Here is a 25,573-nt window from a genome sequence, read left to right on the forward strand (position 1 = left end):
AAAAGTAAATAATGTCTTTAAAGCAAATTCTAAAACCAAATGAAGAATTAACTATAATCTTATTGTATTCATATCAAGATTTAATTCTTAACTTTAATTTTCAGTGTATCTTATATTTCTCTCTTCTGGTGAAAATTCTCAGTATATCCAACTGTCAAATGAACATTTCTACTGCATACCCCCATAAAACTTTGTATCAATATATTCAAAATGGAATTAATTATCTGCTTCGAGATCTCCCTCCTGTGCATCCTATCTCAGAAAGCCACCCAGTTGAAGTTAAAACCTGCATGTCATTTTAGTCTCCCTTTCTATAATTCCTTTATCCTCACTCTTTCCCCTCTAGTGATAGAGAACAACTTTTAATTTAAGTAAAAGGTCTTATACTTTTTAAATTTGTTTCATTTTATTTTTTATTGTATCTACTAATAGTGCCCTTTTTCTCTTTGGCTGGCTTGCATCTCTTTCCTCAGCATGGTTTTAAATTTTCTAACACAAACACTTCTTTTTGCAAGCCACCCTTCCAAAATAATGGACCAGATGCCCCTCTTACAAAGTCCCACAGCATATAGTTCTCAAAACTAGCTTTGCCTTAGAACTAGTACACTGCCTTATAGTTTGTGCTTTTCTCACTACCAGTTCCTCCTACCAGGTCTGCCCTAGAGTAAATGCTCAACAAACCCATTTTTTAACGAATCAACTATAGGTGGTCAACATGTTCTGAAAATAAAGTTATTGCTAATATTACATTTTCTCTATAATTTATCTGTAAGTATATATTATAGTTATGACTGCAGCCTAACCTTGGCTACGTTACTGTTTTTGTTTCTTAACCTCCCCCAACATTAGTTTCCTTCCCTGTAAATCCTTAGATTTTTTGTGAGGATTTTAAGTGAAATGATGCATAAAAGCTCTTAATACATGAGGCCTAAAACAGAGAGAATAGAAAGTTCTCAACAATATAATACTACTATGATAACATCGGTATTTGAAATATTGTACTAAGTTAAATAATAGCTCTCTTCAAATACATATGCACACATGTACAAACATACATATAACTAAAATGATATTTTGAGTTAGAACAATATTTTCAGAGTTGTTTTCTTTTTTCTCTGTGTCCAACTTTTGGCCCGTAACTTAATAATTTATTTGATGAACAAGGAAATGCCAGAGCCTATGAGTCCTCATTAGAGGTGTTAGCATCCATATCATCAGATAAACTCACTGGGTTAAAAAAAAAAAGAATGGGCACTCTTATATGCCAACATTCCCTAAGGAAGAATAAATTACATTAAAGGTATATTTTTTTCAATTAACTGCTAGAAAGTAAAGGCCACCAGAAACTAGAAACACTCTTTTTGGAGTCCATCCTCACTTCTTATCTTATATAGGTTTAAAAAATAATTATGTGCTATTTAATATATACAACAGAGTACAATAAAATGATTATATTAATATAAACATTGAAAGTATCAAATATTATTTTAAAGGATATATATTTTATAGCATAATTTATTTTTTAATTTGAATATTAATAATATAGCTATAAATCTACTCAGTGGCAAAACAATGAATAGTTTAAACTGCATAATTCATATTTATAATTATATTTATATTTCAGATGTTTCTTAATAGTTCTACCTCATTCTTAATGTTTAATTTCTTCTTATATTTTTATTTCTTTTAAGAACTGTTACTAGCTTCCCAAATAAATTTTATTAATATATATTTTTTCACTACTGAATTAAATAAAATATAGTTAAGTATATTCACCTATTTTCCAAATTCTTCTTTTGTTTCAGAATAAACATGATTGTTTTCAGCCATAAACGAATTAATATAATATAGTATGGAAGTGTGTGTGTGTGTGTGTGTGTGTACTATACACACACATATATATATGAGGGCTGTTCAGAAAGTATCCAGTCACATTATATGAAAAATATATTAGCAGCGGCTGGATACATTAGAGACAGAACTGGTATAAACTTACTCATCAGAAATATGAGCAAATTATAATGCTTTAAATCAAATGTTGAGTTTGTTTTCAGCCATGTCTCAGATTAATATCAGCATTGTTCAACGTAACACTAGAAAAATGTAGGAACAGCAATTAACCAAGAGAGAACATGATAGAAATGAATTCAGTGAAATTTAATTACCACAGCTAGATTGTAGTAGGGTCACTCAGCTTAAAATCTTTACCTCTGGATGTTTTCAGGGATTTTTATGGCTAAATATGAAAAAGGCTGGTTTTAATCAGTCTTCCAGCCAAATAAAAATGAAAAGAGTCAATAAATAAATGTATTTTGAGAATCAGAACATCTGCAGTTTAGAAGCAATTCACACAGACGAACTCCAAACTGTAATCCTCCATTTAACAAATATCTATTCCCTATTTCTTTGTATTTTATCTGTGTACAAGCATGTTAAATAATGGTACATAACTATAAATAGTATTTCTAAACTCAAGAGGATCATATTTTTAAAAAAGACAAATCAAATCCACTAAATATTCAAGCAAAAGCTTATTTACACAAAAGAATGATGCCACTTTATTTTCATTATTTTAATTTAAAGCCTATAAACACTCAGGCTAAGAAACACAATGAAAACATAATTAATATTTTTCTTAAAGAATATATTATCATAATAACTGAATGCATTTAAAAAGTCACAGAAATTTTTACAAATGAAAATCACGTGAAGAAAAGCAACCACAAGTATGTGTAAGAGTGTGCTCCATTTAAAACTCTGTCACTTAGCTCCTTACCCTACACAAACAAAATTTTGCTTGCAATATTCTTCAAATTTTTGTTAGAGAGACTAATTATTGCCAGAAAATTGTAAACAGATGCTAATTAAGCATTTTTCAAATGCCCTAGGACTTCCTACGTTCTTACAGTGCTACTTTTTCCAAAATATGGAAATATATTCTTGTAAAAAAAGAGACTTCAAGTCAATATATTTTCCTGCCCTAAGTGAAGCAAGGGATTATTGGTTGAATAAAGTACTTTCTTTTACAAATATTACACATAGTAATAACTATTATGACTACATAAATACTCAGCACAAACACTGTTCAAAGCAATTTAATAGTTTAACATAAGAACCTACAAGGTAGGCATCATTATTTCCCTCAAATTCTCATAAGGAATCTAAACAGCACAATTCTTAAGCAACTTGCTCAAAGTTACATATCTTGCAAGAAATAATCCTACTCTAAAGCAAGTTTCTCTATTAACAGGGTCTAACAAATGGCTTCTCCATTTCCCTAATTGTTCAACTTGGGCATCTTGACACCTTGCTTTCCCCAAATCTCATATCCAATCCACTGGCAAGTTTGATTAGCCTAAACCCCAAAATGTACCCCTCACATGTCTACTTGCCTCATTTTCATCACTAAAACCCTAGTCCAGTCATTTTATTGTCTCATTAGGACAACTATAATAGATGTCTTCATTTGGAAAACTATAGTTCTCCATGTTGTCACATTTTCTGGCCAGTTTATTTTCCTCCTCCAATTAATCTATTTTTGAAAACATGTCATTGGGTCACTCTGCTTCTGAAACTCTTTGAAACCTTCACTTTGCACCTTAAAATCAACCAAATAAAATTTTTACCATGAGAAACAAATCCCTGCATTATCTGGCTCCCGATTATTTTTCCAGACTCACAGTAATCACCATCTCTAACTGCCTGTTACTCCACTGCAGTTTGGCAATCTCACCAGCCTGCCTTCCTTCAGTCCTTGCGACACAGGATGCTATTTCTCCCTGCTTCTCATATTTTAGGTCCAGCTTACATGTTACCTCCTCATAGAGGCCTTCTTGACCATCTAGCTAAACAGTTCCTCTCTAGTATTCATTTTTCTGTATCTCTGATCTCATTTTATAATTATATATGGTACAGTTTGTTGATTTGCAGTCTATATACTAAATGAAAAAAATACATATACTAAATGTATATATACATTATATATACACTATATAATATATATTATATAGTATATACATATAATAAATATATACTAAATGTAATCTCCAAAAGGGTGGAAGACATAGATTTATTTCTTTACTCTCTATTTAGCACCTAGAACAATGCCGATACATACTGACATTGACAGAGAATTCATCACTGATTAATAATGTACATATGCTAGAGGCCTTGCCTTTGTCCATGGACAGTATCTTTTACATGGTTTTGCAAGAATCATTAGCATATGCCAAAAATAGACTTCTTGATCATATTTGAGATGCTAGCCATTTGCTAATTTAGAAGCAAAAAATACAATTATTAATTTTCATATATAAAATATATGTTCCAGAAGAGTGTAACAAGAGGGCACATATATTTCTCTTGTTTTTAATCAAGGCACATGTATGAACACTGGCAAATATAAGCATCTTATAAGCAATGGTTATATCTTTATTTCTTTAGATTCCATGAGATTTAGCTCAACCCACGAAAATGCTCTTATTAAAGTTGATCATCCTGAATAGATTATATACTAAGTTTTTGACTTAGTCTCCAATGCTGTTTGCCCAGCATGTACACAGCTTAGAGCTAGTTGGACAGATATTTATGGAATTGTTTTCCAACTTTATTGTAAATCAGAGACACTTAGGGAGTTTGTTTAAAAAGAAAATCATCTGCTCAGGTACAACCTCCAGAGATTTCCATTCAGCATATTTTGGGTGGGGTCAGGCCACTATATTTTTAACAAGCTCCCCAAAGGCTCCGATTCACGCTAAGTAGACACTTTCCAAACTTCTCTAAATGAGTTTAGATGCTAAAAATATTTAGCATTCAATTTATGCTTCTTTACCAAAATTTGTGGTATTCAGTGACCTTCAGATAACTACAGCCTATTATAGTATATTAGTGACTCTTCAGAATATTTTAAGAACTCATCTTGAAATATTCTCCCTTTACTTGCCTTGGTCCATCCACATTATTCCATTTTCAGTTTCTTCAATATGTCAAGCATCTTGCCACCTCTGGGCCTTTGAACTTGATGTTCCCTCTGCCTCTGCCCATGAAGTTCACCACTAGTTTTATATGGCTGTGTCATGATCCAGCCACTAGGTTTCTCCTCTATGTCATGTCCTCAGTGAGGCTTTTCCTTAAACTGGTCCTCTGTTTACTTGTTAGTAGAGAGTCTCACAGTTTGCTTTATGTGCTACTAGAATTTAAGGTCCTTTTGTTTTCTGTTCTCACTTCTGAATGCTAAGTGCAAAACACACTGGCTAGCATGGAGTGGGTATCAAAAATTAAGTATTTCATTTTTTTCCTGTTTGTGATTTTACCACACAGCTCATAAATTAAAAATCTGAACACTACCTTAGAGCTCATCCATGTTTACTCATTTTCTAAGCAAGAAAACCAAAACCAGAGAGGGTTGGAAACTTGTCTTTCCCAAGTTCAAGTCTATTATTAGTATGAGATTAAAGTCCAACACCCACAGTCTCTTTGTCTACTATTTGACTATAGTTCAAAATTATATATATGATATCAACTACATTTGCTAAAATCATATGGTAGTTGTCACCCAGTAAAGAAATACATGGCTGTGTTTTTGGGAGTGGTGGTTGTGTACTGTATTTCTGCTTTTATTGTTGCAGCTGTTTTACCTCCTCCCCATCGCAGGCATCTTGCTAGATCATTGCCGGTCCCAAGAGGCAGAATTGCGACTGGAGGATGCTTGCCTACATTGGCCTTTTCTGCAGAATCAAAAAATTAAAACAAAATAAAATTTTGAACTCAGATAAAACAACACTAAATAAAAAGACATCCTGACATTAAATGAAGGAATTCTCCTAGGTGCTTATAAACAAAACAAAATTTATTTTACATACAATTATGAACTATGGTTAATTTGTATGCATTTGTAGCAATTGATAAAACACAAATACTATATTATTCACAAAATGACAGGGATTTTCAAAATTGATGCAAGAGGAAAGCTTTCTAAATATATTAACTCAGATAAAGATTATGGTATGTTTTAGTTATCTCCAATCCTCAAGGATGCAGGTATATGCAGCATAGGAACACACAGGGTAGATGGGTAGGTTCCTGTATAAAGTCCTTTTGCAACATCAACTCTAGGTACATTTTACTTGAAGGAATGAAATCTTTGAGAAAATTTGAATGTAAAAGTGAATAAATTGCTAACAATGTCCTTGAATTGTTCCCACCCATGGTGCTGCTTTGTGTCAGAGCAAATGGAACACAACGTTAACAGCTGGATTACACCGAGATCAGCAGGTTTTCTATGAGATTAATCTTTACATCACATAGTGCTTTGTTTGGGTTCAGAGCAGTAAAGATCTCTGCTGCTGACATTCCATATGCTTTTGTTTGAATCATCATATGCCTTGAATTAATCTCACAAACATATATCACTTTCTTTTCTTGAAATTTTTTCCTCCCTCCTCAGCCACTCAGAGTCAGTGTGTGTCTGTGTAAAGCTTGAGTGGCTAGATAATTTAGTGATATGCACAATTAAACAGCCAATATTTAGATTTTGAAAGCTAAAACAATCTAAAAATTCCTACTGTTTTCACTCTAAAGTCCTCACAAGTCCTCAGACATTTTTCAAGTAACTCATTGACTTCTGCAATTCTTAATTGTGGTTTTCTTCTTAGATAGAGCATATAAATACTGTTTACATCTTTTATTGGAAGGCCAAGATTAGAATATTCACTATTTCTTTTTTATTAAATATTAGTAGATTAAAGTTGTTAGATCCTTTTCAAAAGTGTGGCTGACAACATATATTCATTTTTAATTTAAATATTTTCCAGTGTATAAAAATATAGAATATTCTCATCTATATTACCTAAACAGAAGTTTGTTTCAATGTATATAGAAAAAGCAAAACTTATTTTGAACCAATTCCTTTTGTGAAAGGGCCTGTTTTTAACAAAAAATTGGTCAATGCAGTAACTGAAATGAGACCTAAAAAAGTAAATACTTGTTTTGGATTTATCTCTTCATAAAGGCCAATATACGATCTGTTCTTCTAACCAGTAATCAGTAGTTTTTGTGAATTTATCAAGTTTTTCTAGTGCTGCATAATATCTTTTATCCTCAATCATGTATCTGTTTTGTTTGCTTATAAAAAGCTCTTTAAATTTAACTAGAGAGGCAATATAGAATAAGATTAAAGTGTGGGTTCTAATCCAAGCTCTGTCAGTTCACAGTAAGAAGACTTTGTTCTAGTTATTTAACTTCTCCAAGTCTTACTTTCCCTATCTTTAAACTTGGATTATTAACACTATCTATTTCACAGAGTTGCAAGGAATAAACATGATAATTTAGGCAGAAAGCACAAGATTATCAAATAGAATATGATAAATAAAAATTAGCAATGATGACGGTACTGATTGATGATGATATGAATGCACACAGAGGGTATGGTTTTGAGACTCCATGTTTAAATAAACTAAGCATATCTGTGTGGCAGAATTTTATCACAAATGCTAAGACCCCTTTGGCTCCCTGACTGGGGCAAATGCCAGATATCCTAGAGCCTGATTTGAAAACGATGCTGAAGATTTAGTAAATACTATGAGAAATGGATTAGATAGAATTTCTAGAAACTTTTAAACTATTATGTCTATTAAAATTTTGAACTTTGGAAGAATAAATAAAACCAGTAAATAGTATGCACCTGCCAGATGTCCAACTACATTGCCACCTCTAAAGATATTAACGGTAGCAATAAATTTATAGATAGATAAAACACAATTTAATGTAATCACTCTCATCCCAGCCACATTAAACATGTGTTTGCATTACCTATGCAATCCAAAATCCAGCCCACGGTTCCATCTCCACCACAAGCTAACACTCTGAAGTCAGGAACATCTCGGAAAAAGTTTAACCTGAAAAATAAGCATGTTATGATGCATGATTAATATTTTAAAATGAAAACATTTTCAGTTTTGTCTCCTTAGCATTTTATCAAATAAAATATAGTTTTATTTCATGAAAATGTAAAATATCTCAATTATATTTCATAGATCATTTAAGCATAGTTTATAATTATATATTCCAGAGTCTATAATTTAAAAATATTTTGTAATTATATATTCTAGATTCTATAATATATATTTTAATTTTTATTTTATAAACTGTAAAATTTAAAAAAGTAAATACATTAAAATAAATTTAAGATATTCTCCCAGATATAATCTGCAGTTCACATAATCCAGAATGAACCATACTACATTATTTCATTTAATAAGTGTTGTCAATCAAAAATTATCCTTTGAATAATCATACAAATGTTCCTCTTGCATCAGTAAATATGTCTTTAACAATTTTTTACTTTATCCATTACTGGGAGAAATTGGTCAGGCTGTATCTGGGGTTCTAGCCAACTGTTTTAGTCTTTTCTTTTGACTTAGAGTCTGCAAATAGGAGTCAGGCTTCACCTTGCATTTTGACCTGGTTGACAGTGTTTTCCACCCAGGAACACTCAAGCCTAATTGCTGGGTCAGCTGTCATAAATACCCACTGCTTCTGCTGATACTGCATGCAGCGTGCTTATTAATGCAACAACCTACCTTGGGAAAAGTAAGTCACATATAGGCAGTCATACATGCCTATTTTATTGCAATAAAAGAATTCAAACAGGACAGAAACTTTGGAATGTGCTTCTTCCCTTCCTTTACCCCAGAGATAACCACTGGTAGTAATATAATATGCAATCATCCAAGTAATTTTTCTATATATTGTAAATATGAATGGGCATATATGAATCTTTATTACATACATTTTTTAACACACATAAGATTGTGCTATTCAAACTATTCATTAACTTGTGTGCTTTTTTACTTCAAATATGTCTAAGAGATCTTTCTGTATCAGCACATAACAGTTATGTGTTGCATCTTGTCAGATCATGATTTTTAAGTGCCGCATCATGATTTATAATAAATGCATGTAGTATTATACCAGTTTAAATAAATGATTTCTTTTCATGGGCTTTAAATTATTTCTGGTGTTTCACTATTAGAAAAAAAAGTATATAGTTAACATTACTTGGGTGTATTTATGTAAACATGTGCAATGTGCTTTTGAAGGCTACTCTAGAGGAAAATGTTCTATTACATCATCACATCCCTCTGAGTCACTCCCACTGTAGAACATGTAAGTGTCCATTTCCTTTCAACCCCAAAACACTACATATAAATAACTTTATGGTATTTCTTTAATAATGAGTGAAAAACAACTTCTTGTTATTTTGTAAAATCACACTTCCCTGTTTACTAGTGAATTGAGAATATTTTTGTAGGTTTCCTGGAGAGGTATGACTTCTTCTGTAAACAGCATCTTAAAACCCTGCCCCTCTTTTCTACTGAGTTGTCTTTAAATATTCTCTTATAAACTCTTTGCATATTACCTGTGATATTTGCATTTAAATTTGCATTACTTAAAAAGAGTTTCATCAAAGTGACACCAAAAGTGTGTAAATGTAATAGACAATATATAAAAATTATTAAAACCCACCCTCTGATAATAATATTCATGGATATTTAAAACATGAAGCTTTCATGCATTTCCTTATTATAATGTGGATATTTACCATTTGTTAGACATGTCAAAAGTATTTTCTTCCAGTCTATTACCAGTTGGTTTGCCTACATTATGTATAATATAATACAGACCAATGTACCAATTGCCCATTCCAGAAAAACATTTCCAGTAACTTACATATACCTCTATACTCTTTCCTTATAGCACTCCTCTTCCTAATTAACAAAGGTGAGCACTGTTATGAATACTGGGTTATTATGTGTATACCATAATCAACATATGGCTTTCTGCTTTTTCCAGTTAGCATTCATTGTTAGTAAGATGCATCCATGTTGCAGATGAAGTTTTTTCCATGTATAGCTGAAGAATTTTTTTTATTTGTACTGTTGTGTTAAATACCACTTATGTGAATATGCCTTTTTAAATCTATATCAATGGGCATTTGAACTAGTTTGTTTTATATTCTCATCAAAAATGAATTCTTGTATAGGCATACTTCATTTTATTGCACTTCATTTTATCGAGTTTAGCAGATACTGCATGTTTTACAAATTGAAGGTTTCTGGCAACACCACTTTGAGCAAGTTTATCAGTGCCATTTTCCCAACAGCATGTGTTCACTCCATGTCTTTGTGTCACATTTTGGAAAATCTCATAATATTTCCAAGATTTTTCATTAAATATTATATCTGTTATGGTGATCTATCATCAGTGATCTTTGATGTTACTATTGTAATCATTTTGGAGTACCACAAACCACATTCATGTAAGAGAGAGAACTTAATAGATAATGCCATGTGTACTCTGACCACTCCACCTACCAGACGTTCCCATCTCTTTCCCAATTCTCATGGCTCCCTAGTCCCTAAGACACAAAAATTTTGAAATTAGGCAAATTAATAACCCTATAATGGCCTCTAAGTATTCAAGTGAAGGGAAGAGTCTCATGTCTCTCACTTTTAATCAAAAGCTAGAAATGATCAAGCTTACTAAAGAAGGCATGTCAAAAGTCAAGATAGGCCCAAAGCTAGGCCTCTCACACCAAACAACCAAAGTTCTTGCAGGAAATGAAAAGTACTACTCCAGTGAACACACAAATGCTAAGAAGGTGAAACATCCTTATTGCTGATAAGGATAAAGTTTTAGGAGTCTAGACAGAAGATCAGACCAGCCACAACATTCCTTTAAGCCAACGTCTAGAGCAGGATCCTAACTCTATTCAATTCTATGAAGTCTGAGAGAGGTGAAGAAGCTACAGAAGAAAGTTTAAAGCTAGCAGAGGTTGGTTCACGAGGGTTCAAGAAAGAAGCCATCTCCAGAACATGAAAGTGCAAGATGAAGAAGCAAGTGCTAATGTAGAAGCTGCACCTGATTATCCAGAAGAACTAGCTAAGATCGTTGATGAAAGTAGGTTACACTAAACAAGAGATTTTCAATGCAGATAAAATAGCCTTCTATTGGAAGAAGATGCCAGCTAGGACTTTGACAGTAGAGAAAAGTCAGTGCCTGGATTAAAAGCTTCAAAGGACAGGCTGACTCTCTTGTTAGAGGCTAATGTAGCTGGTGACTTTAAGTTGAAATCAATGTCTATTTACCAGTCTGAAAAGCTTAGGGACCTTAAGAATCATGGTCTGTCCATGCTCTTTAAATGGACCAACAAAGCCTGAATGACGACTCATCTGTTTATCACATGGTTTACTGAATATTTTAAGCCCACTGTTGACACCTACTACTCAGTAAAAATGACTACTTTTCAAATATTACTGTTCCCTGAAAAACCATCTAGTAACCCAAGAGCTCTGATGGAGCTGTACATGGAGATTAATATTGTTCTCATGCCTGCTAACACAACGTCCATTCTGCAGCCCATGGATCAAGGAGTAATTTTGACTTTCAAGTCTTATTTAAGAAATACATTTTGTATGGCTATAGTTTCCAGAGACAGTGATTCCTTTGGTGGATCTGAGCAAAGTAAATTGAGAACATTCTGAAAAGGATTCACCATTTTAGGTGCCATTAAGAACATTCATGATTCATGGGAGGAGGTCAAAATATCAATATTAACAGGAAATTGAAAGAAGTTGATTCCAACCCTCATGGATGACTTTGAGGGGTTCAAGACTTCAGTGGAGGAAGTCCCTGCAGATATGGTAGAATTTAGTAAGAGAGCTAGAATTAAAAGGGGAGCCAGAAGCTATGGTTGAATTGCCACAATCTCATGATTAAATTTGAACAGTTGAAGAGGAGTTGCTTCTTAGGGATGAGCAAAGAAAGTAGTTTCTTGAGATGGAGTATACTCCTGGTAAGGATGTTGTTAACATTGCTGAAATGACAATAAAGAATATTACATACTCATAGTTGATAAAGCAGTTAGAAGGGTTTGAGAAGATTGGCTCCAATACTGAAAGAAGTTCTGGTGTTGGTCAAATACCATCAAATTGCATTGCATGCTACAGAGGAATCTTTCCTGAAAGGAAAACCCAATTAATGTGGCAAGTTTCACTCTTGTCTTACTTTAAGAAATTGCCATAGCTATCCCAATCATCAGCAACTATCACCTTGACCAGTGAACAACCATCAACATTGAGGAGAGACCCTCCACCAATAAAAAGATTACAATTCTCTGAAGGCTCAGATTATATTTACCATTTTTTGGCAATGAAGTTTTTTTTGTTTATGTACTTTTTAAAAATATAATGCTATTGCATACGATAGACTACAGTATGGTATAAATATAACTTTTATATTCCCTGGGAAACCAAAATATTTGTGTGAATTTCTTTATTGCCATATATGCTTTCTTATGGCAGTGTGGAACTGAACCTGCAATATCTCTGAGGTATGCCTGTACATACTTCCTAGGGCTTATGGGAACAGTACTATGTTAGGAGTAAGATACAGTAGCAGGCAACTTTCCAAAACAATGCTAGTTTGTCTCCCAAAGAAATCGGACCAATGTACAACAAATGTACTGTGTTGAGTCCATCTTCTCTAACACTTGTAATGTCACACTTTTTAATTTCATGTGTCTCCTCTTTTTGTGAAATGCCTATTCAAGTTTTTGTCTCTACTTTCTATTCCTTTTGTTGTTATTGATTTTCAATTTTTTTACTTGTCCTTGATTTTAGTATCTTCCACAAGTCTAAAGTTTTTTTCTTTTACTTTCATTAATGTTCATTTTAATAAGTATGAATTTAGTTTTAATTATTAAAATTTATCAATCTTTTGATAAGCAGCTAGTACCTTAACCGTCATCTGTAAGAGAAGCTTCTTTACTCAGATGTCTGAAGAGAATTCACACATATTCTCTTTTAAAATTTCAGTTTTACTTTTGATATACAAATTCTTAATGTGTTGTGGTGTGAAGCAAGCATTCTTTTATTTTCTTCCCTGCCTCCCTCCCTCCCACCCTGTCTTCCTATCTCTCTTCTTTCCTCCCTTCGTCCTTGCCTTCCTCGGTTCCTTTTGGCTATAGTGCAGCAATTTTTCTCTTTATTTTTTATCATATTTTCTTTTACTGAATACAACTTTCTACCATGAAAACCCCATCATAAATCTAATTTCCACAGATGTCTGCATTTTTGTTTTTTTGTATTCTGTATTCTATTTTATTTTTGAATTTGTCCATCTCCACACCAGGGCCACACTCTTATAGTTACTATAGCTTTCTAGTAAATGTGTATCTCATAGGGCATAACAAATCTTTTTCTTTGTTTTCCTATAAACACTTTAAAGTTAACTCGTCACATTAAACAAAAATTAAAATATGACCAAAGAAAAACCAATCATGATTTTGATTGCATTTGCATTAAACTCATAAATTAGTTTGGGGAGAAATAATATCTGTATAATGTTAATTAAGTTTCCTTACTTGTGAATATAGGATCATTCAATTTATTTAGATATTCTTTAATGTCCTTCAATAAAGTTTTTAATTTTCTGCTTACAGGGCTTACATATATTTTGTTAGATTTATTCTTGGTTGTCTTATACTTTTTGTTGGTATTTTAAATATTTTAAATGTATGTTTACTAATATTAATGCTTTTGTAGCTGGTGTGTATAAATATATTTGACTTTTATATATTGATTCTATAAACAGTCATATACCTCCTTTTTTTCATATTGCCTGTATTTTGTTTGTATTACATATATATTCATTTGGATTTCTGTGCATATAATTGTGTCATATGCTAATAACAATGCTATTATTAGTAATCTCCAATCCTTATAATTGTTATAATATTTCTTTTCCTGTTTCATTATCCTGGACAGAATTCCAATATATTGTTGAATTGGGGTATTCATAGAGAACACTGATATATCAATATCTTATTCTTGAATTAAATGGAATACTTGCAGAATTTGCTCACTTAGGATGATATATATTTGTTGTAGGGATTTCTTTTTCTTTTTTTTTTTGAGACAGAGTCTCACTCCGTTACCCTGAGTAGAGTGTCACGGCATCAGTCTAGCTTACAACAACCTCAAACTCCTGGGCTCAAGGGATCCTCCTGCCTCAGCCTCCTGAGTAGCTGGGACTACAGGTGCACACCACGATGCCCGGCTAATTTTTCTATTTTTAGTAGAGATGGGGTCTTGCTCTTGCTCAGGCTGGTCTGGACCTCCTGAGCTCACGCAATCCTCCCATCTCGGCCTCCCAGGGATTTTTCTTTTTCTTTCTTCCTTTTTCTTTTCCTTTTTTTTTCCTCTTTCATTGACACCTTCCATGAGATTAATAAAGTTCTCTTCTACTCCTACTGTAGTAATAATTTTTATTATAAACAAATGCTAAAATTTTTTCAGCATTTGCTGAGATTTGATATGATTGCTCTCATTTAATTGGTTATTATGAGATTATACATTTATATATTTCTGTATTATTATTCTTCCATGCACCCAAATTGCTCCTTGTCTATTAATATTTTTATAGAGAATTGTATCTGGGTTCCCAAATTTTTTTTTAGAAGTTTTGCATCTATATCCATGAACACAATTGACCTACTGTCATTATTACTCATATCACCTGGGTGTAATTTTTTTATAAAAACTATACTATCTCATAAAATGAGTTGCAGAGTCTTCCTGCATTTCTTATTTCTTTTTGGAAGTATGTGTATAATTTTGGAAGTTACTTAAAAATTGGTAGCACTTACAATTTCCTGGTGAGTCTTTTTTTAATAGAAAATTCTTAAATAATTATTTAAATTCCTTGAATAATTCCTGAAAAAATTCATGCTTTCCAATTCTTCTTAAGTCAGCTTTTACAAGGTATATTTCTGTAGCAATTTGTCTCTCTCTCCTAGGTTTTCAAATATTTTGGCACTGAAGATTATGAGAGCTTTTTAAAACATGTCAGTAGCTGAAACATTTATCAAAGCTAATTGTTTTTGGTGAAAGCCTAACCATCCAGTTGACTCACCATTGTTCTTCTACTCCATGATGATGTTTCATCTGTTATTCATTCTTGTTTTCTTTTAAAATTGTCATCATTGGTTCTTCAGCAGCATCCTACCCCCAAACATAAACCCCATGTGACTGTCAGACCAGCTTACTCTCTGTAAATTGATTGCTAGTTGGATTGAAAAATTGACCTCTCTTTATCTTAACTTCTTAATCCACTCAATCCATGCAGTTTTCCCTAGAGATTCATTCATTCCTTATTTCATTCATTCATTGAATAGCAGCTTTGGAAAATTATTTAATCATTCTGACCTTCAGTTTCTTTATCTTTAAAATGGAATTAACACCACCTGCTTTTTTGGGCTAAACATGCAACGAAGTGTGCTTGCAAATGAATTTTACTATCCATAGCTTATTACTAATTTAATTTTTCCCCTTGATTAAAGGTAGTATATATGTGTTATAGGTCAAAATGCCTGCCACTCATCTATACCCCCACATCACCCACCCCTAGTGTTTTGGCAGAATAGTCACAAAGAGAATTTTCTAACAAGTAAAGCTGGATTGGATGGTAAGGAGAGTTCTCCTACCTCCAATCTGAAATTGTAGCCAGTGGACAATTGGGAGACCTGCTTACATCATTGTAAACAGAAGGTGCAGAGAAAAATAGCTGTGATAGAGGGCAAACAAATCCAAGAGACTTGGCAAGAGCCAAAGTAGAAGGCTATACATGGCACTGACTTTTCACCCAGTAAGGCTGCAATGACCACCAGCTGTGAAGTTCCCACTTCCTGGGTCGCCCTTCCAGTGGAGAGGAGTGAAAGAATGAGGAGTGTCTGGAAGGACTTCCCTTTGGTGCAACTTCAGTACTGTGCACTGTACTTTTTACCTCTCAGTTTCAAAAGGTCCACTTGAAGAATTAATACGTATAAACATTTTACAATGAAATAATCATGCTTGGCACATTATACTTATGGACATTTTTAGAAATTAAAACTTCAAGTGATTTATGAAGGATATTAATGATATCTGAGTTTTCAATGTTGGTCTTTATAGCATTGGTTCTATAAAGTTTACTATTTATTTACAATAGCTAAATTTAAAAGGGAGCCTATGTTAATATATGGGTTTAGTAACCCTGTGTCAGATACTTTCTTACCACATTTGCTTAACAGTGACCACTAAAAAAAAACACTTTCTTAAAGTTTCAGTTATGAAAGATGAATAAGTTCTAGAAATCTGCTGTACAACATTGTTCCTATAGGTAGCAATACTGTTTTGTACAATTAAAAAGTTGTTAAGAGGGTTGAGCTCATGTTAAGTGTTAACACAATAAAAAAGATAGGTGGTGAGATTGTGATGCTCAGTGCCACTAAAAACAAATGTAGTTAAATTTCCTCTAAGATTCAGAAGCTTACTTTTCATTTTTAGTAAGTGTTAGGATAAAATTGATACAGAAAAATCATTAAGTTTTCATTTGTACCTAACAATATTATTTAAAAGGCACATCAGAAAAATATTTTAAGAAAGAAAAAAATTACAGTACTGATTCCAAAATCATCTTAGAAAGTGTCTTAAAATCAGATTTCTTAAATGCCAATATACAGATACTTCTTTTGATTCCAATCTCCAATTCTATTATTCAAAGAAAATAAAATACTGTCATTTATATAATATGTGGATGCATTGGTTAGAAATCAGATTGACTATATAAAAATAAATAAGTGTATGGCTATTAAGCAGTGTATGTATTACACATTTTATATTATACAATGATATTCTTTGATACTTAGAGGAAATCAGTATGAGATTCATATATATTTTAGCATATCAATGCATAGTGAATGCTCACTTTAATTATACATATTCATATTTGTTTGTATTGAGGAAACACAAGACTGAAGGATCAAAAATGACTTTATCATATGTCATCAAGTCTCCTTTTCTTCCTTTTCCTCCTCCTTATTTAGAAAAAAAATAGTTTACTTCAAGAATTTGTCTTAAGAAAGGTCTGCATTCTGATTTAAGCATTTAGAACCAGAAACAAGCATACTTATCTCTTATTATTCTGCTCAATTCATATTCATACTTGCATGTACACAGTTACATATTATTCTTAAAGTTACAAGATTAGATGTCTTCACAGTTGCCTCAGTAAAATCTGCATGAATTTTCTGATTTGTGATGTTAGTATTGTTTTTGAAACTATATTTATAGTCTAGAAAACTCATTTTTAATAACTTCCACCTTGTTTAATAGCCAAACTGTATCTATACATACCTTGGTATCATTGATATTATTGCTAATGTAGTATCTAAAAAAATCTATGCATGATGCATTTATGTCCCCCAATTCATTATATATATATATATATTACAAAAAGAGATATTTCATCTCTTCTCTATGAATCTTGATAATCAGCTTTAAAGTGATGACTTATGAATTTAATGAGAGTCTTCCATCATTTCCTTTTAAGGTAAAGCTAATTATAACCGTATTCGCCCATCTCAAATCTTACGTACTTTATTTTAACAATAAATTATAAAGTTTAGATAAACTAGGAAATGTATCTGCTTCAACAAATTTGGTTAGCCTTTTGAGATACTGTATGAAAAGTGAATTTATACTGTTTTAGAAGGACAGTCCATGTGGATAAGTGGGAGAGTTATTAAAAATGTAATTTGAACTCATCTTTAAAAGTGCAGTGTAACTTATTGCTGTTACCATCATAACCAGAAATAATTTTTACAGTATGTGAAAAAATATATATTCCAGTGGGCCATTAATAATTCAAACATTCATTTCATTATCTCTGGAAATTTCAAAAACATCTCTTATGCCTGTGTGTATGTTAGAAGTGAAGGATAGAAGGAGAAAGGGAGAGAGTCAGAGAAATGACAAAAGAGAGAATGAGAGACAGAAAATGAGAGAATATTTATTTCTGGGAAACCTACAATGTTAACTCATTAAATAACTTTAATATTCTCCCTAGTATAAAATAAGTTTAAAATAAGAAGGCAGTAAACAATAGGTTCTGTAATGTGGTCTAAATATGTTTTCTCTTTTTGACTAATGTACATAATTCTTTAAAAATTAATGTTAAAAGGAATATCAAGTTTTTTCAAGTCATTTTTAAATGAATAAAAAATTAATATTTAGTTGAAATGGACTTTGATGTAGTATACAAAATATTCTTAATTTCATTAGTATAATAAAATATTTTTATAAAGATCATGTGTTAAAATATAAACTTTTTCTAGTACATGGAAAATAGTCACCATTTAGGATAGTTTAAAAATATATAACTATAAATTAGTAAAGGACAGGGTTCTGTTTTTTGTTTTTGAAATTTCTAGTACAGCTTGATTGAGTTTTAATGAACAATGTTTTGCCTTTTGAGGATTTTGTTCATTTCTCCAACATGATTCTATTAACAACAGATATATGTTAAAGGTCATAAGCTCTGATGTAAGAGGAGAGATTTATTTAAATAAAATATGGTAGAAATTTGGCTACATAAAATGATATTTTAAATTAAGAAAGTAATGAAATCTGTGGAATCTGTTATGTAATTTCTAAATTACACATTTATTTTACTAGGATTATATTCTAAGGCTTTACTACAGAAATATGTATGATATTTGTAATAGTTGAATCTGTAGGTTGACTATTAAATTATATTTTTAAAATTACAGGTATTTTGCTTTTAATTTGGGTAGATGAAACCGAAGATTTTTATAAAGCACCTTTCTGACAAACAGTTCATTATATCTAATTATGTTCATCAATCTGAAAAATAATTTACATATTTTAAAGTTATCTTGTGTTTTATTTCAATTCAATAAATTTAATAAATATTTGTTATTTTTGGCTTAAACTTTTAGATATGATATGAGAATAAACTATCTGTGTATTCATAAAGCTTACAGTCAGAAGGTTACAAACAACTTTAGAAGTATACAAAAAAGTTGATATTAACTTTTCATAAGTAATATTAGCATGTGAAGTTGGTGTACAACTAGAAATGTACATATTTATTTTAATATTGTGAAGAAAAAATCTTATTATATAAAAACCAGGGAGCAATTTATATTTTATGTTTCATCATTTCTGAGTAATTTATACTTCTAAATAATTTGTTAAATTATATCACAATAAGTACCACTAGGCAGGAAACAACCTTTATGAAATAGACTCTAGTTTAGACATCTTGAAACAGAATAGTCAGGATCGGAGAGAAAGAATTTACAGAAGGAGATATACTGGAAACAAATACACACATCTGTTTTAATACAATTAAAGATCAAAAAGGAAACAAATGCCAGAGAATTTTAGTATTTACTAGATAATTCACACTAGGGACAGTTTCAGTCAATCAAGAAAATCACCTGCTCTTACAAACAAAGTGTTAGAAAAAGCAAAAAATAAAGATAGCATGAAAGAAGAGATGATACAAAAAGAACAATATAAATTGATATGCTAAAGAATAAAAATGGAAAAAAAAGAAATTAAAAGAATAAATAACTGCAGGTTCAAGATAGCAAATAAAATACATATTTTTAAAAAGTATATCTATTGTAGCATTAGAAAAGTAATAAACCAGAAATGGTGATAAAACTAAAATGTGTAAATCACAAAGGGTATTAGATTAGTGGGGGGATCCTACAGAATAGAGCACCTTGTAAGGCAATAACATTGAAAGGGAACCACTGCAATAAGACACTCTCTCAGCAGACCCATGATCAGGGAGCACAGCTAGAAAAAGGAATGGGAGGAGTTACAAGTGAGCATATCAGCCACTGGGTTAAGTTAAGGGTAACATAGTGTGGCCAGAGTCCCCATTCTGAGCAACTACCTGTGGCATTTGCCTTTAGGATAACAACAGAGGAATAGCTCACTTCTGGAAGTGTGGGTCTGTCACTGGGAATGCAGTGTGGGATTTTGTATTGGAGAGAGCTCCTAGTGATCAAGGTGAAACTAGAAATTCAACACAATTGTATTCAATCTTATTTTGCTTAAAAAAACTTGAGACATTAAATATTTTCAACCAAGGCAATTCTACACATAGCAACATAATCCATAAAAGTATTTGAATACGCTTTCAAAAACAAACAGATACACTGATACACTTGTTTTGTTTTGTTTTTGAGACAGGGTCTTGCTCTGTTGCTTGAGCTAGAGAGCAGTGGTATCATCACAGCTGACTGCAAACTCAAACTCCTGGGCTTAAGCCATACTCCTACTTCAGCCTCCCAAGTAGCTGGGACTACAGGTGCGCACTACCACACCCTGCTAATTTTTTTTATTTAATGTAGAGATGGGATCTCGTTATGTTGCTCAGGCTGGTCTCAAACTCCCAGGCTCAAGTGATCCTCCCATCTTGACCTCCCAAAGTGCTAGGATTACAGGCATGAGCCACCACGCCCCACTACATAAGTATTAATTGAACATATTTGGTAATATTTGAAAAACACAAGCAATCTAAATATTCATCATAATGGGATAGCTAACATAATTATGGAATATCATGCAGCACTTAGAAATAATGAAACTGATCAGTATCTGCTGAAATAGAACAATGCATATCATTTACTTTTGAGTATAAAAAGGAATGTGTAGGGAAATATATAATCTATACTCCAAGTTATATAAAAATTTATTTATCTATATACCTATCCAACATATGTGTGCCGGCACATGAATACACTATAGATAGATAGATAAGAATATATTAGTTTTTATGTGTATATTAGATTGTTTAGGAAAATATACCCAAACAATCATAATGGTATTTCCTATTTCCTAAGCAGTAATAGTGCTTAAAGAGGAGACTTTAACTTGTTTTCTAAATTAATTTTTATATATATTAAAATAGAGTAGAGAATAATAGGATGCTTAAAATTGAGAGAGTGAAGGAAACATGTAATACATATTTAAAGTGTAGTAGAAAAAAATGAAATGAGAAAACAGGGCTAAAATCAATGTTATTACAGTGTATTTACTAGAGTTACAAAGTAGCCATGTTATTAATTATTAATTAATATTACTGCAAATAGTATTGATACATACTATATAGTAAGCACATTTTATATGCTTCAGAGGCACTATAACATTTAACTTCACTTTCCTATGAAGCAGGTGCTATTCCTCATTTTACAGATGAGACAATGAAGGCACACATTGGTTAAGTTATAACATTTTTAATTTGCAAAATCAATACCTCCTTCCCCCAATTTAATTGTGAAAAATGGGAAATCCTAGGTTTACTTGGTTTGAATGGACTTATAGAGGTCTTGGAATCACTTAAACTTTAGAATGCCCAGTTCCTAATCCTACAGAACAAGAGCTACTTCTTTGAAGTCCAGAGAATATTAAAAAGCAAGAAAAAGCTCTCCTGATTGAGCTTCTGAATTAATATCAAGACTATGCTTTGTCATGGCTTTATCTACACTGGAGCTGGCTGCATGTGGCTAGCTCACCTAGCCAACAGTCTGATCATGGTCCTCTATGTTCTGTAGTTTGGAGCTTAACAAAGGCATTTTTCTGAACTAAATCCTGTGGTCTGCCTGCTACAGGAAGGCGATTCCACAGACCACAGCTCAGCATTTGGAAACTGATTCTGGCCAGCAGGCAGCAAGGCAGTAAAAGAAAGATGAATATAATTGTGGGAGCCTTACATTAATTACTTGGATTTTATTAACATTTGTTTAACATAAGACACATGGTATACATTTTATTCTGAGCTTTTAAAAGAGTATAGACAATTTCAATACTTTGTTTGTAGTTCCTGAGAATGACCTATAAGACTCCTTTTAAATCACATGGCTTTTTTCTTTAAAAGAAATAAGTATAGCAGAGTTTTTCGCCACTTCCTGTGGTCTACTGTTTACTCTTATGTTGATAGAGAAAAAAGAGGCCAGTGGAAGAAGATGACACTAATTATTTAATTAGGCCAAAGTAACAATGATTTATTTCAGTGAGTATTTGTGATATCAAAATTATATGGTTTATGCCAAAAAAAATCTTATTTTACTACATCTTATATATTAACAACAAAGTATATTATAAGAGAGTAATATTCATTAGATTTTGTAAGCAGTAAATGAAAAAATCATATTATGATTTCCATTCCTTGTTAACTGGCTTTCTCTTTCCTTTGTAGGAAATATTTTACATTTAACAAGTACAAGAAAGGAGAGTAGTTCTACAAACACATGGTTTAAATGTTTAAGCACTCAGCTTGTGTGTGTGTGTGTGAGAGAGAGAGTGATTATTATTGTTATCAGTACTATTAAGAAGATGACAATGTTTAGGAGAGAAGTCTGCTTCAAATGGATTGTTAGCTATTTCAAAAAACGTTGATTTCTCTTATGTAACTGATATTCAATTTTCATATACTAATCTGGCTGCTGTAGTCAAATAACATTATTTCTAGATACAGCAGGTTGCTTATTTAATTAGTTAGTATTAAGTGAGTTAATGGTAATGATATTGTCCTTGGACTTACCCTGGCATTGGTCCATGTCCAGCAAGACTGTAAACCTGACGAGGATTTAGTAGATACTGGAATTTTCTGTAAATTCTATAAAGGTGAAAATATAAGGGGGAAAAGAAAATTTAATGATACCCAATAATTTTAAATAAATAGCATCCGTTAATATTATAAATATATGTGGTTATAACTGAAGATATTTGATAAATTTTGCATTAACAATATTAGAAGTATAACAACTCATTAGGAACTAATGATTCTTTTAAAAAAAGGGCTTAGTAGCCATTATAAAGGCAATATAGCTTATTGTTAGAACTAATGTTTGCATTCTTAATATGCATATTTATTTAGAATATTTTATAAACCTCATTTGAACATTATTTAGCTAACTAGATTTCAAATAAATATTTTAAAAATATTTTACTATAAAATTCCTTAAATATTTTCTTTCAATAAACACTTGTCAGTAGACATTTCCCTACATGGAGCTCAATATTAAGTCATTGAGCCAACCTAATTTAGTCTAAAATTATCTCTCCCCTATGTAAAATGGGATTATATACTTTATATGTATATATGTAAGCAAAGAATATAGCCTCACTTGGCCTAATCATTTTATATAGAAAATCATCTTGATTAGTCAGCTCACAAAATTGCTAAACTGTCTCAACAGGCCATATTAAATAATTTTTATTTTTTTCTGAAAAAAATCTTTGTAAGCAAATGCAACAAAATTTTTTCTATGTATATACCTATGCCACACGGTTGGGATTCTTAGACAAAATATTAAAAGTGAAAGGACATACTTAGTTTTTTAAATTAATTTTATATATATATAAAAACATATTTTATAAACACATTCTTAGGATATTTACTGATAAAAACTCTCCAGATTCACTATGTAATATGTGCTTATATCTTTTAGAATCTGTCTCAATACCTCTTCCTTCTGAGAAATGTCTATCAAACCTGGCTACTCCATCCCACTACCTTAGCTCAGGCTTCCAGTTCCCTCACAAGGTCTATAAAATTTTGGGTAATCCAGCCCTCTTCTCGACTGCTGTGTAAGTACGGTCATGATGAGAAGTTCCTGCTAGTGGTGAGTTATTCACAATATAAAATTCAAATATCTCCACAAAATGGCCACAGTCTCTCTCTCTCATTTTTCTCTCCTTTCCCCTTAAACTTTAACCTCGGTAAATTCCTCCTGGTTTACACCATGCCCTTTCACAAATCTGTTTTTCTCCTTTCATTTGACAAATATCTACTTAAATGAAAACCAGTACAAAAGCTACTTCTTCTCTGAAGACATCTTGGTTTTCAGAAATAGTTACCTCCTCCTCTAAGTTTTTATAGCACCTTTATTTTAAACATTTCTATTTTAACATTTGCTGTGTGGCATTGCAATACAACTGTTAGGGGCCTGCCTCCCTGCATGACTGCTTCTTATGCCTTTTATCCCCAGCACCTTTTTCTCTTAAGATTTAATTTGTCTCTAACTTTCAACATGAATTTAAGTTTTATCTAATTCTTTGTGAAAAGTTTACTTTTTTCCAAAATATCTATAATATATATAGCTGACAGACTATAAATAGTAAAGGAGAAAAATATTATAGCATTACTATTTCATTACTACTTCATATCTCTGAGTGACACTATTCTCTTTAATAAAGCATTATGAATATTTTTAATTAGTAAGCCATTTATTTTAAATAATTTATATCACATTTCACAGAGTAAAAACATAACCATATGGTGATGAAAGAGAAGAAACTTATACTTATACTTTTTAAGCAGAAGTAAATATTTTGTTGATTGAAAAATAAAGAACACTCTTCATTTCATTGGAAAACTAAATGGTACAGAAAGTAAATTAAGTTACAAAATTCCCTTATTGAGAGAAATATTTCAACTTTGTTATTTGGTGAACCACAAAGGAATTTGTTTTACTGTCACAGTAGTTGGGTGAGTGCTTTTATATGTTTGCCTTTTTTGGTTGAGATTAGAAAAGACATCTATATGGGTGAAGGACATATTTATAACTTTGACTCAAACTGTACAAAAGCAATTCATGTAATCAAAATGTTTGTACCCCCATAATATTCTGGAAAAAAAAAGACATCTAGAAAGCATTCAGGCAGGTATAAGGTTTTTGTTTATGACTGTCCTCTTAAGAACATAAGAATTACTTTTCAATGTAGTGATTTTCATATTTGTATTAAATATAATTATTTAATCATTCATTCATTACAAAAATGAAATTTTGTTATCAGCCAGAATACTGATATACCTGATAAGGCAGTTCATTACTATTCAGATTAAATAGTCTGTGCTTCTCCAGGAAATATGGCATCATGTTCTCCAAAATGCACATGCAGAAAATCATTATAATATATTTTGCCTAGAAGCTAGATATAAATTCTGTTCCTCAGTACTGGGTTATGATTTACCTGAAGCCATCATGTTAACCATTTAGAGAACCAATTTTCATTCAACAGTATTTATGAAGCCATGCTGTATTTGAAGCTGTTTGTTAAGGGCTAGGGGCGATAGGTGGGGTAGAGAGAATTCAAATACCTAAACTCTGACAATAAACATATTTACCAAAGGCTATTATATTAAACTTTGAATTCTAAAAACATCATATCCCTATATACATATATTGTATATATACATGCTAGCATTGTTCATTGTGTACTAAAATTAGTAAACAGTGAGGAATAATGTTTTTAAGCATTTTACATCATAATTTTAGTTTATCTTTGTACATGCATGTGACACAGAAAAGGAAATGATTTTTAAAAACTTACCGTTCTCCTTGCTTCCCACCACTTTTGGGGTTCACAAAAACTAAAAGCGGGTGAGTACCGGGAACAGGAGTGATCTAGAAGGAAAGACGGATAAACGGAAAAATGACTAGGCACATTAAATATGAAAAGGACTGCTGTGGTTTGGCTTTTTGGGCCCTCCAAATGTCCTGTTGAAATGCCACCCCCGGCGTTGGAGGGGGGACCTGGTGGCAGGTGTTTGCGTCACGGGGATGGATCCCTCAGGAGTGGCTGGTAGCCTCTCTGCAGTAATGAGTGAGCTCTCACTTTGTTAGTTCACGGGAGAGCTCATTGTTTAA

General features: G+C 32.0%; 1 protein-coding gene across 6 annotated transcripts in view; it reads right to left on the reverse strand.

The window, feature by feature from the left end:
• Positions 1-25,573, reverse strand: part of DGKB (diacylglycerol kinase beta) — a 643,035-nt gene that overhangs the window by 369,078 nt on the left and 248,384 nt on the right. For all 6 annotated transcript variants that reach the window (XM_045565381.1, XM_045565377.1, XM_045565376.1 and 3 more), the window contains 4 exons: positions 25,257-25,330; positions 22,462-22,536; positions 7,810-7,895; positions 5,637-5,726 (listed from right to left, as the gene is read on the reverse strand). In XM_045565381.1, the coding sequence (XP_045421337.1) occupies positions 5,637-5,726; positions 7,810-7,895; positions 22,462-22,536; positions 25,257-25,330 (325 nt within the window). The remainder of the gene's footprint in view (positions 1-5,636; positions 5,727-7,809; positions 7,896-22,461; positions 22,537-25,256; positions 25,331-25,573) is intronic.

This window comes from Lemur catta, chromosome 11 (genome assembly GCF_020740605.2).
Source record: "Lemur catta isolate mLemCat1 chromosome 11, mLemCat1.pri, whole genome shotgun sequence".
In the NCBI taxonomy this organism is placed as follows: Eukaryota; Metazoa; Chordata; class Mammalia; order Primates; family Lemuridae; genus Lemur; species Lemur catta.